At 41.8% G+C, this 17,123-nt stretch overlaps 1 protein-coding gene across 2 annotated transcripts in view; it reads right to left on the bottom strand.

Moving 5' to 3' along the window:
• Positions 1-17,123, bottom strand: part of ESR1 (estrogen receptor 1) — a 522,594-nt gene that overhangs the window by 194,706 nt on the left and 310,765 nt on the right. For both annotated transcript variants that reach the window (XM_073627828.1, XM_073627829.1), the window contains one exon: positions 12,801-12,991. In XM_073627828.1, coding sequence (XP_073483929.1) covers positions 12,801-12,991 — 191 coding nt within the window. The remainder of the gene's footprint in view (positions 1-12,800; positions 12,992-17,123) is intronic.

The raw sequence follows: 17,123 nt of genomic DNA, 5'->3' as shown, positions 1-17,123 counted from the left end.
GTTCTCTGAACCAGCGGTGCTCCGTAAACGTTCAAAGGGCTACACAAGCACTCGGTGCATGAGTTACATAGTTACATAGTAGGTGAGGTTGAAAAAAGACACAAGTCCATCAAGTCCAACCTATGTGTGTGATTATATGTCAGTATTACATTGTATATATGTTGCAGTCTTTCAGGTGCTTACCTAATAGTTTCTTGAAACTATTGATGCCTCCCGCTGAGACCACCGCCTGTGGAAGAGAATTCCACATTCTTGCCGCTCTTACAGTAAAGAACCCTCTACGTAGTTTAAGGTTAAACCACTGCTTAGGGGACAGGAGCCACACGGGCAGAGATTCTGTCAGCTCTGCAGGGGCAGGCTCAGAGGTGGTTGACGCCTTGCCAGCTTCAGCCAGGAATGGTTGTATGTGACAATGGCACCAACCTTCTCTCCATCCTCAGACAGGGACACTTGACCCATGTTCCATGTTTGGCACACATCCTGAATTTGGTGGCGCATCGGTTTTTGAGCAGGTACCCAGGCTTACAAGATCTCCTGAGGCAGGCCAGAAAAGTCTGTGGTCATTTCCAATGATCATACAATGCCAGTGCTCGGCTGGCTGACATTCAAAGGGAATGCAACCTGCCCACCAACCACCTCATTTGTGACATGTCCACCAGGTGGAAGTCAACGTTGGCAATGCTGCAGCGGCTGTACACACAGCAGAGGGCCATCAATGAGTACCTGTGTGAGTATGGCACCAGACAGGAGCTTGGCTTTTTTTGCCACGCCAGTGGCTACTGATCAAGGATGCATGCACTGTCCTGTCACCATTTGATGAGGCCACAAGGATGGTGAGCAGTGACAATCCGTGCATCAATGATAATGTCCCTATTGTCTTCCTGTTGGAGCACACGCTTCATGGAATAATGGACAGGGCACTTGAGGCAGAACAGTGTGAGGAAGAGGAGGACTTCCTTACCTCTCAAGGCCCCCTTTATCCAAATATTATTCCTGCAGGCCCACCAAACACACAGGAAAAAGAGGAGGAGGAGGATTGTGTCAGCATGGACGTGGAGGATAACACCCAGCAGCAGTCTTTAAGGGATGGTTTTCAGTCCCCAGAAACCCAAGGAGTTGTACGTGGCTGAGAGGAGGTTGTTACAGATTATGTGATCCTTAGTGACCCAGAGGACTCGAATCGAATGCCTCTGCAAACTTTTTCAGGCTTTGCAGAATCAGGTAGGCCATGCAGCGTAAGGACCCTAGGATTCGTGGTATCAAAAAGAAGGAATCATTACTGGCTGGCAACCCTTCTTGATCCACGTTACAATGGTAAGGTTGCAAAACTCATCCTGCCTTCGCAGAGGGAGCAGAGGATGAAACATCTTCAGGAGGCCTTGAAGATAGGTTTGTGCAATGCATTTCCAGATCCTGTGAGGTTACAATTTCCTGGTGCTGACAACTTGTTGCTGAGGCTTCTTTCAGGTCACCTGAGGCCAGGTAACAGATGCACACCATTGGGGTCAGAAGTGCACCGCAAAGGTAGTGGACCCTACGGCTGACTGCTGCTGATCAAAGTCTAGGTGGTTAAAGAAGGCAGGTCCGCTGGAACACCAACATGGATCCCACAGGGGCTAGAGCATAAGATTCCCCAGGACGCGGAGTCTAAGAGCCAGCAGGTGTTCACCAGAGCCTCTTGTGGTGAGAATGGACTGGGCTGCAACTGGCTCCAGGTCGAGACCCTCAGGGTCTCCCAGCTCACGCCCACAGTAGGCTACAGGAGGACAGAGATAGTAAGTGAATAAGCCATAGGTCGGGGCGACCAGCAGACAAGGATAAACATAGAACACGCCAAAGGTCAGGGTCACAAGCAGGCAGGGATTGTCGGGAACAAGCCAAGATCAGTAACTGGAATCATACGTAGAGGACACAGCAAGATGCACACGGAAGCTAAACACACAAATGTTGATCAGCAAGGCAGGCTTGCAGCACACAGATTAATATACAGGTCCCTTATAGGGGCTGGGGTGGAGCCATGCTTTGAGGAGAGATTATTTAAGTAGCCAGGTGAGAGTGGCTGGCCTCTAAAGGTGAACACATGGAGGAGAGGTAAGCTGACAGACAAAGATTACTGCATAACCATGATAGATTCGTTCAGTCAGAGGAAGAGCAGTGGAGAAGGTGGACGGCTGACCAATGCCTTTAGACAATTTTTCAGTCCTCAGCACCAAGGTCTGATCGGTTCAAGCAACCATCGCCAGCGCCTGCATTACATGGTGCAGGAATATCTAGGGGCAAGAGCAGACTTGGAGACCTTTCCAACAGAGCATCCACTGGGTTACTGGGTCTTGAAGATGGACCACTGGCCAGAATTTTCTCAATATGCAATTGATCTACTGGCCTGTCCTGCATCCAGCGTTCTTCCTGAACGCACATTCAGTGCTGCTGGAGGGTTTGTAACGGATCATAGAGTGCTCCTGTCCACAGATACCCTTGACAGGCTCACATTCATAAAAATGAATCAGTCTTGGATCAGCAGCAGCTATCAAGCACCTGATGCTGATGTAACTGTTTGAATTTTCTATGGATGTGGGATCCCTTGAAGACTGCCTATGCTGAGTGACTATTCTACAGTATTCCTCCTCAATCTTGATGATGCTAGCTTCCAACAATATTTTTGGTTTAGGGCACCACCACCACTGCCTAAGGCCCAATTTTTCTGTCCCTGTTTAACAGGGGCATATAATTACAATTTCGGATCTAATATTTCACAGCAGGGCCCATTCCTGTGCCCAACAAGAGTATCTGTGAGGGGTTACAGTGTTGTGGCACCACCACCACCAAAGGCCCAATTTTTCTGCCCCTGTCCCAGAAGCAGAAAAAAGGACAAGCGTGCCCCACGGCCACCTGCAGAAGATGAACCATGTCTATGACCAGCACTGTGGACTGTAGACACAGAGCCTGCTTGCCCTCTTTTAGTGGCCTGTGAGCGTCTGCCTCTCCTTGGTGGCCTTCCGGACATGATGGGGATTTTGTTTTGCAACACCACACTACACTGTATTGTGTACAGTGTACACCACCAGAAAAGTAGTAGCAACTGCACTATGGGTACACGGTATTGTGTACACCACCAGAAGTCTAATAACAACTATGGGTGCACTGTATGTATTGTGTACTGTGTACACCACCAGAGAAGTAGTAGCAACTGCACTATGGGTGTACGGTACTGTGTACACCAACAGAAGTGTAATAACAACTATGGGTGTACTGTATTGTGTACACCACCAGAAAAGTAGTAGCAACTGCACTATGGGTGCACAGTATTGTGTACACCACCAGAAGTCTAATAGCAACTATGGGTGCACTGTATGTATTGTGTACTGTGTACACCACCAGAAAAGTAGTAGCAACTGCACTATGGGTGCACGGTACTGTGTACACAAATAGAAGTGTAAAAACAACTATTGGTGTACTGTATTGTGTACACCACCAGAAAAGTAGCAACTGCACTAGGGGTGCACGGTACTGTGTACACTGCCTGAATTATATTAGAAAGAGTACACCAGGAACAGCCTGCAGTGAGAACTAGCTAAACTGTATGCAGTGCATATATATATATATATATATATATATATATATATATATATATATATATATATAGACATGTAATGGAAGACACTCATAGGGGAAAAGACACAACGGCTGCACACCCCATAGAAGTAGTCAAAAAAGGAGGCTGTCCCCCAGGGGTTTTTTTTAGGCAGCATGGAATGAAAATAGTATCAAGGAATTATGTAATAGTTGGAATACTTTATTTTTATTATAACAAAGTATCAAAACAGTAGCTGTTTAAAATGTATATAGTCAAAACATGAGCTGTGGTACATATATAAAAAGCAATATCATTAACATGACAATATACAGTGAAGATGCATCATGGTCAAACACCATAGAGAAAAGTAATATGTATATCTTTTATTAGAATACTGACGCATTTTGACCCCAACGGGTCTTCTTCAGAGGATTATGTAAACTGTAAAAACGTTAACATATATTGTAGTTTTTGATTAATAAAGAAAAAGGAGAGGGAAAGAACAAACAATAATAAACACTTTCGTATATTTACCAATCGTGGTGTATTGGACCATATTCAGTGCTCTCTGTACGCTGCATCCTCTGAAGAAGACCCGTTGGGGACGAAACGCGTATACATACGTACACGAGACTGACTGTATATATATATTAAATACACTGCAGCTAACTGAATCGCCTGCCTGCCTGAAGTATATTAGAACAGAACACCAGGAATGGACTGCAGTCAGATCTAGCTAAACTGGATACAGTGGATATATATATATATACAAGAATGACTGTATACTGTATATATATATATATATATATATATATATATATATATATATATTTATATATATATTTATATTAAATACACTGCAGCTAACTGAATCACATGCCCATCACGTCCTTCTGGGAGAGAGGCGATTGGCCTCAAATAAGAGTGTGAGATTCTTATGGTCAGTCAGAATGAGAACTGGCACAGTGGTACCTTCGAGGAGATGTCTCCATTCTTTCAGGGCTAAAATGATTGCTAACAGCTCTGTCACCAATCTCGTAATTGCACACAGCAGGTGACAATTTCTTGGAAAAGAAGCCACAAGGATGCAAAGCGGTAGGACGTTGAGACAGAAGGGTGCCAACTCCAGTCTCAGAAGCATCAACTTCAAGGATAAAAGCTAACGTAGGATCAGCATGTGTCAACACAGGAGCAGAAACAAAGGCAGCCTTGAGACTCTCAAGGGCTTTAATGGACTCCGGAGACCAACTCTGTGGGTTACCGTCCTTTCTGGTCATATAAGTCAGAGGCTTGACCAGAGACGGGACATTACGCATAAACTTCCGATAATAGTTGGCAAAGCCAAGAAAACGCTGCAAAGAACGTAAACCCACGGGTCAGGGCCACTAGAGGACTCCTGAAAGTTTCTCTGGGGTCCATCGAAAAACCAGCAGTGGAAATGACATAACCCAGGCATTTAACCTGTTCACGATGGAATTCGCACTTCTCCAATTTACAATAGAGATTGTTCTCTCTTAGTTTCTGAAGCACACCACAGACATCTGTGTGGTGGCTCTCCAGGGACTTGGAAAATATGAGGATATCATTGAGATAAACCACCACACATAACTGCAACAAATCTCGGAGGATATCGTTAATAAATACCTGGAAAACTGCCGGGGCATTACAAAGGTCAAAAGGCATTACGGGGTACTCATAATGGCATGTTCTGGTTTTAAACACAGTTTTCCACTCCAAAAATTGCCCCACGACAACAAATGTACCCATCATTCCAAGTCCAAGGATGATGGTACCCACCCCTATTTTTGGTTATTTTTTAGATTGAGGAATTACCGTATATTCTGCAGTTTTCCACTCATCGTCCTCCTTAATCCTCATGAGATTGTATGACCCTCTCAAATCAAGCTTTGTGAAAACCATTGCTCCCTTAAGGCGGTCAAAACACTCTGTAATCAATGGAATCGGAAAGGCATTCTTAATCATGAAACAATTGAGACCCCAATACAATACAAGGTCTCAGTTCACCACTCTTCTTCACAAAGAAGAAACCAGCAGGAGATGAGGATTTGTGGATGAAACCTTGAGAAAGTGCATCTGCAACACACTCCTCCATGGCCTTATCCTCCAAGACCGACAATGGGTAAACCTGGCCACAAGGGGTATAGCATCAGGTTGAAGGTCAACTGCGCAATCATACGATGGGTGTGGAGGCAAACTACCGGCTTTGTCAAAGACATCGCTAAAATTGCGGTACTCCTCCGGCAGGGAAGAGAGTGAAGAGGTGCACAGGACCTTGGCTACCTTCTGGAAGCATGTCTTACTGCATTGTGGTGACCAGGAGAGAACCTCAGCATGGATAACCAATAAAACAGCGGAAATGTGAGTGAGGAAATAACTTGGAATTGGATTATCTCATGGTGAAAAGCCCCTACAGCCATGGACAACAGAACAGTCTCATGAGTCACATGGGCAGGCTGTAGAGGTCTCCTGTCAAGAGCCTCAATGGCAAGTGGAATGTCACGCAGCTGTAGCAGAATCGAGTGCTTCGATACAAAGGCAGCATGAATGAACAAGCCTGCAGCTGTATCTTGAAGGATGACTCAGCCCAAGAAAGGGTAACCAAAACTAGGGGCTTATCCTTCTGGATAACTGGGGACGAAACAACGCCACCTAAGGTCTGTCTGTGACAGTACCTCAAGGTTCGGGCGTTCCCTGGATGGGTAGGACAAGACTTCAAAAAGTGACCTGCCTGGCCACAATAGAGGCACAATCTCTCCCTCCTCCTAAGGGGTCTTTCATCTGCAGAGAAACACGTGAAGCCCAATTGCATGGGTTCATCTTCACTGACTGACTTGGTATCAGGAGGCATGGGAGGTGAGGGAGGCAAGGATGGGACTGCAAAGCTCGGAGACAAATGTACAGGAGGCTTCCGCAAGCGCTCCCTAAAAGAGAGTCTTTCTCTGAGTCTGGAGTCAATGAAGATGGCAAACGTGATCAACTTCTCCAGCTCAGTGGGTATATCTCAGTCTGCTATCTCATCCTTGCTGGTATCCGAGAGACCATGAGAAAAAAGCAGCCACGAGGGGCTCATTGTTCCAAGCAACCTCTGCTGCCAGAGTACAGAATTCAATGGCGTAATCAGCAACAGTTCTCGTACTCTGTTTGATGGACATGAGGCACTTGGCAGCAGAAGTGGAGCGTGCGGGAACATCAAATACCTTTTTAAAAGAAGCCAAAACTTTGGGGGGGAGCTCCAGGCTCCCCCCCAAAAAATAGAAGTCAGCAGCTACAAATACTGAAGCTGCTGACTTTTAATATAAGGCCACTTACCTGTCCAGGGATCCAGTGATGTCCTTACATGAACCGATTTTTCAATCGGCTTCAGGTGGAGGTGCTGGCATCTCAAGTAAGGGAAACAGGCAGTGAAGTCTTATGGCTTCACATCCAGTTTCCTACTGTGCATGTGCGAGCCAAGCCAAGCCTCGTGAATGGTCCCATAGTCTTCTTGGATCTGTGATGTATCCCAGAAAACTACAGTAGAAGGAGAAAGAGGGGAACTTCTGGGTCAGATCGATGCTGTGCATCTGACCAAAAGCAAGAGTGGGTAGCTGTCAAAACCAGATAGCCGCTCCCCCCACCCCCCCCAAAAAGTGAAAAATGTGTTAGTGGAAGAGGGGAGGATGCAAACAAGCAAAGCGAAGTTCCGCTTTATTAACATACCCTCATTTAAAAAGACAGCCACAGAGAGCCTTTTACAATCATCTATTGCTCATCCTCATCTTCAATTAAATCAGTTCATTATAGCCAGTACCTAAAACTTTGATGAAACAGATCAAATGACCAAGACTTTAAAACCAGAGAAGGAAAAACTACTTTATATAACAGACTTAGATGTAGAAGCTATAGTAATAGAATGTTGAAGGTATGAGCCACAATCCAGAACAAGAAGGATCTTATATTTCAAAACAAGTCAGCAGGTTTATTTTTCTATGTCATTATATTGTGGGCATATAAAAATGCTACTTAAAAGTTCAAATGCAACGATATTTGAAAATGTGCCATTTGTTTTATCAAGTTGATTCAATTTTTGTTAAAATATGAGGCAAACCAATGCTACAAATTTATATCCATCTTTATTACTATATAGCAAAACTTAAGATCAATTTGCCCATTAAATCACACTTCCACTTTTAGAATTAATACCATAAATAAGATTATACAGGGCTAAAGCTCTTCTACAAATCTGAAGAAGTCAATTTAAAAATAAAAGCTCCTAAACTAACATTGAACACTAAGAAGGATGAAAAATCCATAATTATAAGGGAGCAGATTTACAGTGGAAAGGAAAAAATGTTAGGATGCTAGTGTTACAGTTTTTAGTGTACATATGTATAGTGCCTATACAGTGCTTACAAAATGGGTCCAGAAAAGATCTCTTAAACCTTAGTCCTTTGTTGGATAAAATGCTCAAAATTGATAAGCTTGATTATATCATTTCCAAATAGTCCTCCTTATATTTTAATGGCATACACACCTTTAGCTGTCCCGTAGATAGTATTAATATTTCCTTTAAGAGAATATTAAATTATATCCTGCATAACTACAGTTCCCAGATTTTAAGAATTGTGTCTAATAACCTGGCAAATTCTACCAGCGTGAGTACTTAATATCCTTTTAGGTTTGCTTCTTTCAAAGTAGTTGCTTAATCTACTGACAAACTATAGACTGCTGGGACTCTTAAATTATCAAATGTTGCTAAAAAGTAATAATGAGAAAATTAATTTGCAAATCTGAATGAACAAGTTTTTTTTATTCAGCTGCATATATGCAAAAAAAGTTCATTCAATGCAGAGAATTGTATAATTTATGACAAATGGTTGCCTGGCATCCTGAATTGTGTAGTTCTCTGCAGAACATTTAAATCTGCATTTCAATAAACAAGAGAATCAAAGATTATTTGTATTTGATTACCACCACTAAGAAGGTTTTATGATTTCAATGCTGGAACGGAGAGGTGGGAGCTAAAACGTGCTTCTATGTAATTCTGATGAATGGTGACTTTTTTTTTAAATCAGTCTTTCCTTAACTCCAGAATGCAGCTGACTTTAAAAAAAATCACCTTGTAAAACAGCTCACAAGTAAAATGTTTTTTGCTTTAAAGATTTTTAGTCCTCTGGAAATTATGTTATCTCTCTATTCACCTATTAAAGAGAAACTGCAGTCTGCTCACATCATTTGTAATAAAAACATCTTTGCCATTCTGAAGCTTCCCTCCAACCACCACTTTGCATATTATTTTATATATACTGTGATTCTGTACTTGCCATATATGCTGCAATCTCCCCCTACTAAGTCTGGCTGCAGCCATTTTAACTGTGGGCAGCTGAAGCTGCTGCCTGTTTACTAACTGGATTTACACAGACACAACTACAGATCTCTGCAGCTCTCATTGGCCCTGTTATGACTCATCCCCCCTCCCATCCTGGCAAACTCTCATAACAAGACAAGACAAGAGACAAGACAAGACAAGAAGTGAAGGAATTTTTTCCTGTCAGGACACAAACAGGAAAACAAAACAGGTGTCCAAAAGTGTATCTAAACCCAAAAACAAAAAATGAATATATTGCAGTTTACCAATCCTTAAATTTGTTGGCTTCCTTAGTTTTCTCTTTAGCCTTTTTTTAATTCTCAGCTGGTGATCTGGCCAGTAACACACTTCTTGTCTTAAGTGGTCTCACTGTATGGAGGAGCAACAGAGACACCCTTGGACAGCAGCATTGTCAATTTGGGGAAAGGGTAGTGGTACAGTAGATGCCCTAATAAATTTAGATGGACTTGACTAACAAATTGAAACCAAACTCCACATAATACATTTTAACCACTTGACCACTGGGCACTTAAACCCCCCTCCTAACCAGACCAATTTTCAGCTTTCAGTGCTCTCACACTTTGAATGACAATTATTCATGCAACACTGTACCCATATGAAATTTTTGTCCTTTTTTTCACACAAATGGAGCTTTCTTTTGGTGGTATTTAATCACCACTGGATTTTTTTATTTTTTGCGCTATAAATGAAAAAAGACAGAAAATTCTGTAAATTTTTTTTTCTTTGTTTCTGTTATAAAATGTACCAAATTAGTATTTTTTCATAATAAATTTTAGGAAAATTTTATAATGCTACATATCTTTGGTAAAAAATAATCCAAATCGGTGTATATTATTTGGTCTGTGTGAAAGTTATAGAGTCTACAAGCTATGGTGCCAATCACTGAAAATTGATCACACCTGCAGTACTGAAGCCTTGCTCATTTCTTGAGACCCTAACAACCCAGGAAAGTACAAATACGCCCCAAATGACCCCTTTTTGGAAAGTAGACATTCAAAGGTATTTAGAAAGAGGCATGGTGAGTTTTCTGAAGGTGTAATTCTTTCCCACAATTCTTTGCAATATCAAGATTTTTTTTTCTTTTTTCACAAAAGTGTCATATTATCAGGTTATTTCTCACACACAGCATATGCATACCACAAATTACACCCCAAAATACATTCTACTACTCCTCCTGAGTATGTTGATACCACATGTGTGAGACTTTTACACACCGTGGCCACATACAGGGGCCCAACATGCAGGGAGCACCTTCAGGCATTCTAGGAGCATAAATTACACATCCAATTTCTTGACTACCTCTTGCATTTTGAAGGCCCTGGAGCACCAGGACAATAAAAACGCCCAAAAAATTACCCCATTATGGAAAGAAAACACCCCAACGTATAATCTGAGGCATGTCGAGTCTTTTGAACATTTCATTTTTTTCTAAAAGTTTTTGGAAAATGTGGAAAGAAAATGAGAACGCTTTTGTTTTTTTTATACAAAGTTGTCCATTTATACAATATTTCTAACACATAGCATGTACATGGCAAAAATTACACCCCAAAACATTGTCCGCTACTCCTCCTGAGTATGGCGCCGGTTTGTTTACAAGTGATCCGTGGTAAACGGCTGCTGTCACCCAGTGGTCACGCATATTCCCGGGTGCGCGCCCCGTGGATGCTCTCCCAAAATAAGCTGACCACGCTGTAGCCGTCTTTCGGCCCAGTCGGCAAGTGGTTAAGGAGCCACAGCTACAGTGCATTTTTTCTCTTTGGGGTAAAGGTTTTACATATTATATTATTATATGACACCCTTCAGTTATAGTAAATGGTTTGTCTCAACTCTCTAACTGCCACTTTTTGCTGGAGAGTTTAGGCTGTTAAAAATAACAGACTTACTGGCAGGATCAACAGGAAAAAAGCCAAAGGAAACGATAACTATGCAACCATCACTTTTAGGCCCCAAACTATGGCTCGTGATGGCAGGTGATGCGTTTTTGCACATTTATATATTTTTTTTTTTTGCACATTGTCAGGCTACACATATAGGGCATCCCATTAATTTTAATGGACTGCTCTATGTGCGACCAGTGCATCATAGTAGCTCGTGTAGCTTTTTGAGTGTTAGGCTTTGCATGTTTTTTAAAGCGGGGGTTCACCCACACCGCCAAAAAAAAAAAATATTAAAAGCCAGCAGCTACAAATACTGCAGCTGCTGACTTTTAATACATGGCCACTTACCTGTCCCAGGGTCCAGCGATGTCAGCAGGGGACGCCGAGAACCCGCTCGGTTCTCGGCAGCTGCCGCCGCCATCCTAGGTGAGGGAATCAGGAAGTGAAGCGTTGCGGCTTCACTTCCCGGTTCCCTACTGCGCATGCGTGAGTCGCGCTGCGCGTCCCAAGTGGTTCCCGCTCTCTCCTGGGAGCTGTGTGTTCCCAGGAGACAGCGCAGTGGGGATGGGAAGAGGCGTAGACTCCCATGGGAGTCTATGCCGGAAGTGGGTGCAAATACCTGTCTTAGACAGGTATCTGCACCCCCCTCCCCCCTGAAAGGTGCCAAATGTGACACCGGAGGGGGGGAGGGTTCCGAAAAGCGGAAGTTCCATTTTTGTGTGGAAGTCCGCTTTAAGCACACATTTTGACACATTTGTCAAGCATTTTTCTGTGTGAAAAACGACACATCTCCTCGCAGCATTCAAGGTGCCACTAAATGGCACCACAAGTGTGGCATGCATTTTTCATGCATATCAGAAACAAATGCAAAATTGCTCAATTTTGTGCACATCTGCTAAAAGTTATGGCATGTATGTAACCTTAAAGAGTGGAAAGCTGTAATATATTACATTTTTACTTTCGGGTTTAGATACAGTTTTTACTTTTTTCTACTCTAGTCAAAACTATAAACAAAATAAGAACTTGGCTTTACATACACTTTAAAATACAGATGCAACCATTGCTGGTGGTTGTTTGACTAGTAAGCTGAGTTACAACTTTCAGTACTTTGATTTTTGGGTCAGTAACTAAAAGCAGTGAAGCAAGACAATGAGCATTTTTCAGGAAATGTCTTTAGGGAAAGGTTTTGTGTTTCTGGTTTTGCTGTGGGTGGAAGAGGGAGCACTGTAAGCCAGTACAGGTTTTCGGCATTGTACAGTTCTGAAAGTCTAGCAAATGAAGCACAGAGAGCACAGAGGTAGGTGATTTCCTCAGTGTGCTGCTTGTCTTTTACATCCAATCACAGTCTTGGTCACTTGACCAGATTATATTGCTTTGACTGCAGTGAAGATAAATAAATGATCAAGACATGGCTAAGAGGTCTGGCAGGGGTGTCTGAAGTAGCCAGGAAGGCTGATTTGAAATCCTCGCTGTCTCAGCTTTGGGTGTAGCAGTCCTGAAACTGGAAGCCCTGCCTTTGGCTGAGATGGGAAGGAGCAGTCAGGAGAATAAGATTGCAACCCAAACTGAACAGCTATGAATCACAGTGAACAGCTGGGTTTGTTAGTTAGGAGTGGATTTTGTTTCAGTGTTTTTGGTTTCTTGAGGGCCACTGATGGGAGAAGGTGAAAGGCTTCAGTTGAGGTAATTGAAGGCCTTTTAGTAATTATAGGACAAGGGCAATAAAAGTGGATAACAATTCCTAAAACTGACAATTAGGTGTAGAATTACTGGTATGCTTTTGTTCTAATTTGAGATTGCTGAAAGGTGAGAATGCTGAAATGTTTAATACTGTGTGCCAAGGTTATTGCTATACGTGTTTCCCTAATATGCAAATAAAATGACATAAATGAGAAATGCTTTGAAAGTTTTAGATATCCATATAATAATATATTAAACATTTAATTGATGTATATGTTACCTTGTATACTTCTTTTGAAGAAAGCCTTACAGCCCTCACATGACCAGACTCCATAATGATACCCAGATGCATAGTCGCTACACACTGCACAGTAACGTGTCTCTTTACTGGATTCCATCGTTGGTGTTCCTTTATCATTAGTTCCAGTTATACGATCTCTTCCATTCTGGCGTCTGCTGTCTGAACCTGATCTGGAAGCATAAAATGTAATTTTTTTTCAGAAATAACAGTTTTAGGCCGGTAGATATAAAAAAAGAGTATTCAAATTATGTATAGGCAACAAACGAATTGTGACCTGAAGCATCCGTTGGGGCATGCCTCCATCCCTAATTATACATACAAGAAAAAATGGCAATGGTCATGGGACTTTGAATGAGGCAAGGCACTGTAGAATTACATAAAGTACAAAAAGTAATCAATTTATTAAAGGATCATAGTCAAACATTACATAATAACAGTTTCCATTATAATAAAGACATGTATTAAAAATGAAGAGCCCACATATAAATTCCTGATGAGATAAATAAAATTGTTCTAGTAAAGGATAGTATATACATTAAAAAAAAGGTTAGCATGAGTCGTATTCATATCTTGGCATCCTAAGACTCTATGCGTTTCATGGATCGCAAGAAAGTATATGTGAGCTCATTTTGGGAGCGAACCCAGCATCTAGAAGGGGGACATATGTGCGGGACAAATGTCTATCCCGGGGATGTGGCGGAATAACCCCACCAAGTCAAGGAGAGGGATGGAGGATGGGCCAGATATCCAAGGTGTGGTCCATAAAATCTAAAGGATGAAAAAGAAACATCTTACCCAAATGGATGTGTAAAGTGCCATGTTGCAAAAAATGGTTCCTGTGCCCCACTGAGTTAAAGAAAACAGGAATATGTTAAGGAACTAGCTGGCAATTTGTGAGAATGTGAGCAGTAAATAGGGACTGGTCTATCATATTTCTAGCTGTAAAAGACTGGAGTACTCTGTAACCATGGGGACTTTAAAAACTATATCACTGCCCCAGTGACATTTGACTTCTTCCATTTTCAAATGAGTATGCTGAATGGGTGACCTCATATGAAACTGTACATGCCCAGAGACCACAAAGGTGCCACAAATGCCAGAGCTGTAGGTTTTCAGAGCTTTGGAACCTTTTAAGAGATCACACATTTGCAAAGGGCTGAAACAATATCTAGGTAATGCATACAGATTAAAGATTCTCTATTAGACTGGCCAAGTTGTCTTTTAGAAAACTGTCTCTTCACAGATATCCAAAATTCACACTTCAATCCAGTCACATAATCATTACATTTAGTAAAAATAATCATCTTTAATCTGTCTTTATGTTTATGTTATTTCATTTCATAGAAGCCACAGTTTTATTGAATTGTTTGGTTTATATATTGGAGCTCTGCTAACTTCCAACATACAATCATGTGGAAGCAAAAATACTGTTTTTTATTCTCCTTGCACATGATTGGGTGCAATCTAAAATTCCCTTACAAAGTATACATCCTATTTGCCTTTAGTAAATTAAACTCTTATGCCCTGTACACACGATAGGATTTTCTGATGGAAAATGTGTGACAGGACCTTGTTGTCGGAAATTCCGACCGTGTGTAGTCTCTATCACACATTTTCCATAGGAATTTCCGACACACAAAGTTTGAGAGCTTGCTATAAAATTTTCCAACGACAAAATCCGTTGTTGGAAATTCCGATCGTGTGTACACAAATCTGACGCACAAAGTGCCACACATGCTCAGAATAAATTAAGAAACTAAAGCTTTTGGCTACTGCCCCGTTTATAGTCCTGACGTACGTGTTTTACGTCACCACGTTCAGAGCGATCGGATTTTCCGACAACTTTGTGTGACCGTGTGTATGCAAGACAAGTTTGAGCCAACATCTGTCGGAAAAAATCCATGGATTTTGTTGTTGGAATGTCCGATCAATGTCCGACCGTGTGTACGGGGCATTAAAGTTATTGTAAAGGTTATTTTTTAAAATAACTAACAGGTTTATACTTACCTGCTCTGTACAATGGTTTTGCACAGAGTATTCCCAATCATCTTCTTCTCGGGTCCTGGCTCCTGGCTCCTCCTCTTCTCAGTGTGCCACCATAAGAAGCCGTTTCCCATTGTGGCACACCTGTAGGCTTGATCTGGAGCCAAGTTGTCTGTGTCTATAGACACAGACAGTGAGGCTCAGCCCCACCCTCTGCTCTCTCCTCACAGGCTATGATTGACAGCAGCACTGATGTCTCAGAACCGGTAATGAACGTGAGAGACAGCAGCTCTGCTGCTCTTGGGCACAATGCTAGATCAAGAACAGGCTCAAGTAAAGTGGGGGGGGCAAAACATAAAAGGTTTTTCACCCTAATGCAAAGAATACATTAGGTTAAAAATCCTTAGCCTTTACAAACACTTTAAAGTGAATTTGTGTTTTTCCCATGCAGGGCATATCAACAGGTTCACTTTAATGCCTCCCTCCCCAGTTTCATATACTTATTTTCCTTTCAATCCCTTACTGCACTGTTTAGCCACCAGCAGGGAAAGGAAAACCCAGTGTATGCTATCAGCCACCATAGTTATAGCATTGATGGGAATAGTAGTAGAAAGATAAGTGTTCCAGTACAATCGGTGATTAATCCTTGGATAGATAGTCCCCAGAGAGTCTATACACTGCCACCAACACCTCAGTGCTCACAGGACTCTCACCTCATAACCACAAAATATGAGCCTTGGGATCAAATCCAATACGGGTAAACTGATCCTTCCACCCGGAGTCCCCTCCGCAACTTCTCAGTCAAATATCACGTTTCATATGTGGGGGTGAAGTAGACAAGCAAGCCTCCAATAGTGTATTACCGTACCACAAACCATTTATTAGAAAACCACATCTGCTTACATCAAAATTCAGCAAAAAGTGCTAAGATTGATAAAAACATCAGCGTTTTCCTGCCTCTCACATGACTTCCAGTCCAGTGTGTCCTCCAGCCACACACTACACGGTACATCACGTGACTTCCTCAGGGGAATTTTGATGTAAGCAGATGCTGTTTTTTAATAAATGGTTTGTGGTACATTAATACACTATTGGAGGCTTGTTTGTCTACTTCACCCCCACATGTGTAATGTAATCTTTGACTGAGAAGTTGCAGATGGGAATTCGGGGGGAAGGATCAGTTTACCCGTTTTGGATTTTATCCCAAGGCTCATGTTTTTTGGTTATTCAAGGATTAATCACTGATTGTAGTGGAACACTTATCTTTCTACTACTATTGGACTGTTATATATATTTATTTTTTCACTCATCACTACTATTATTTATTATGATTATTGGTATATATGGCATCTATGTATAGATGAAGGAATAGCACAAGATCACATACATTATTCATTTATGCACGTGTTACTGTGAACTCATTTAGGCTTTGCAGCTGTTTCCCCTTCAACATATTTTGTTTATTTATTTATATATTTTATTTACATAGTAGGGCAAAGGACTATTTACATTCAAACTATAGCATAAATGTGGCTTTGGTCTCCCCATAAACACTGATGACAGAGCTGTCTCATGTTATGCATTACATGCTCCTACATAACAGAAATTTCATTAGGCTCCCAAAAAGGAGCGGCATTGTAACAAGGGAAAAGTAGGTATGGTAGGTAGGTATGGTAGGTATATTAAGCTAGAGGATGAGGCAATAAAGCAAAAATGTTTCTTTGCTAGAATTAAAACCATTGCCATTTCAAACTGAGTTTTCCAGCATAAAGATCCTGTCAAATTATTGTTATTCCTATTGACTTTGTGTTGTGTTCCATCTAGTGGTTAAATAGCACTTCAATCAACAGCCTGTTTTAGCAGTGTATGACTTCTATAGGGCCTCCATACTTCCCAATGACCTTCTCTACAGGAAAGGGAAACAGGTGCATCCTGGGAAACCAGTGTAAATTTTGAGGACTCTCAGATAAAAGAAGCGCTCAGAAGAAGCCAAAAACTATGTAAGGCCTTGAGGAACATCTCATTCTGTAGTGGTAGCATAACAGGCAAGGAGTAAAACTTACTTGTACACAGCATCTGCCACACACTTTAGTAGTGGAAGACATTGAAATAAAGTGATTGTAAAGGTTTTGTTTTTTGTTTTTGTTGTTTTGTATTTTGTTTTTTGTTTTAGTAACAAACATGGTATATTTACCAGAGTGGCCCTGAACATCCTTTTCTGGAGGTCCCTCGCAGGTGCTCTTGGCTCCTCCTCTTCGCGTTTGTGTTGGCTTAATCCTGAGCTGGGTTGTGTACGTCTATAGACACACACAACGTCTG

Source organism: Aquarana catesbeiana, linkage group LG04 (assembly GCF_042186555.1).
Source record: "Aquarana catesbeiana isolate 2022-GZ linkage group LG04, ASM4218655v1, whole genome shotgun sequence".
Classification (NCBI taxonomy): Eukaryota; Metazoa; Chordata; class Amphibia; order Anura; family Ranidae; genus Aquarana; species Aquarana catesbeiana.
Note: the sequence above shows the minus strand (reverse complement) of the source record. Positions and strands in the feature narration are given on the sequence as shown.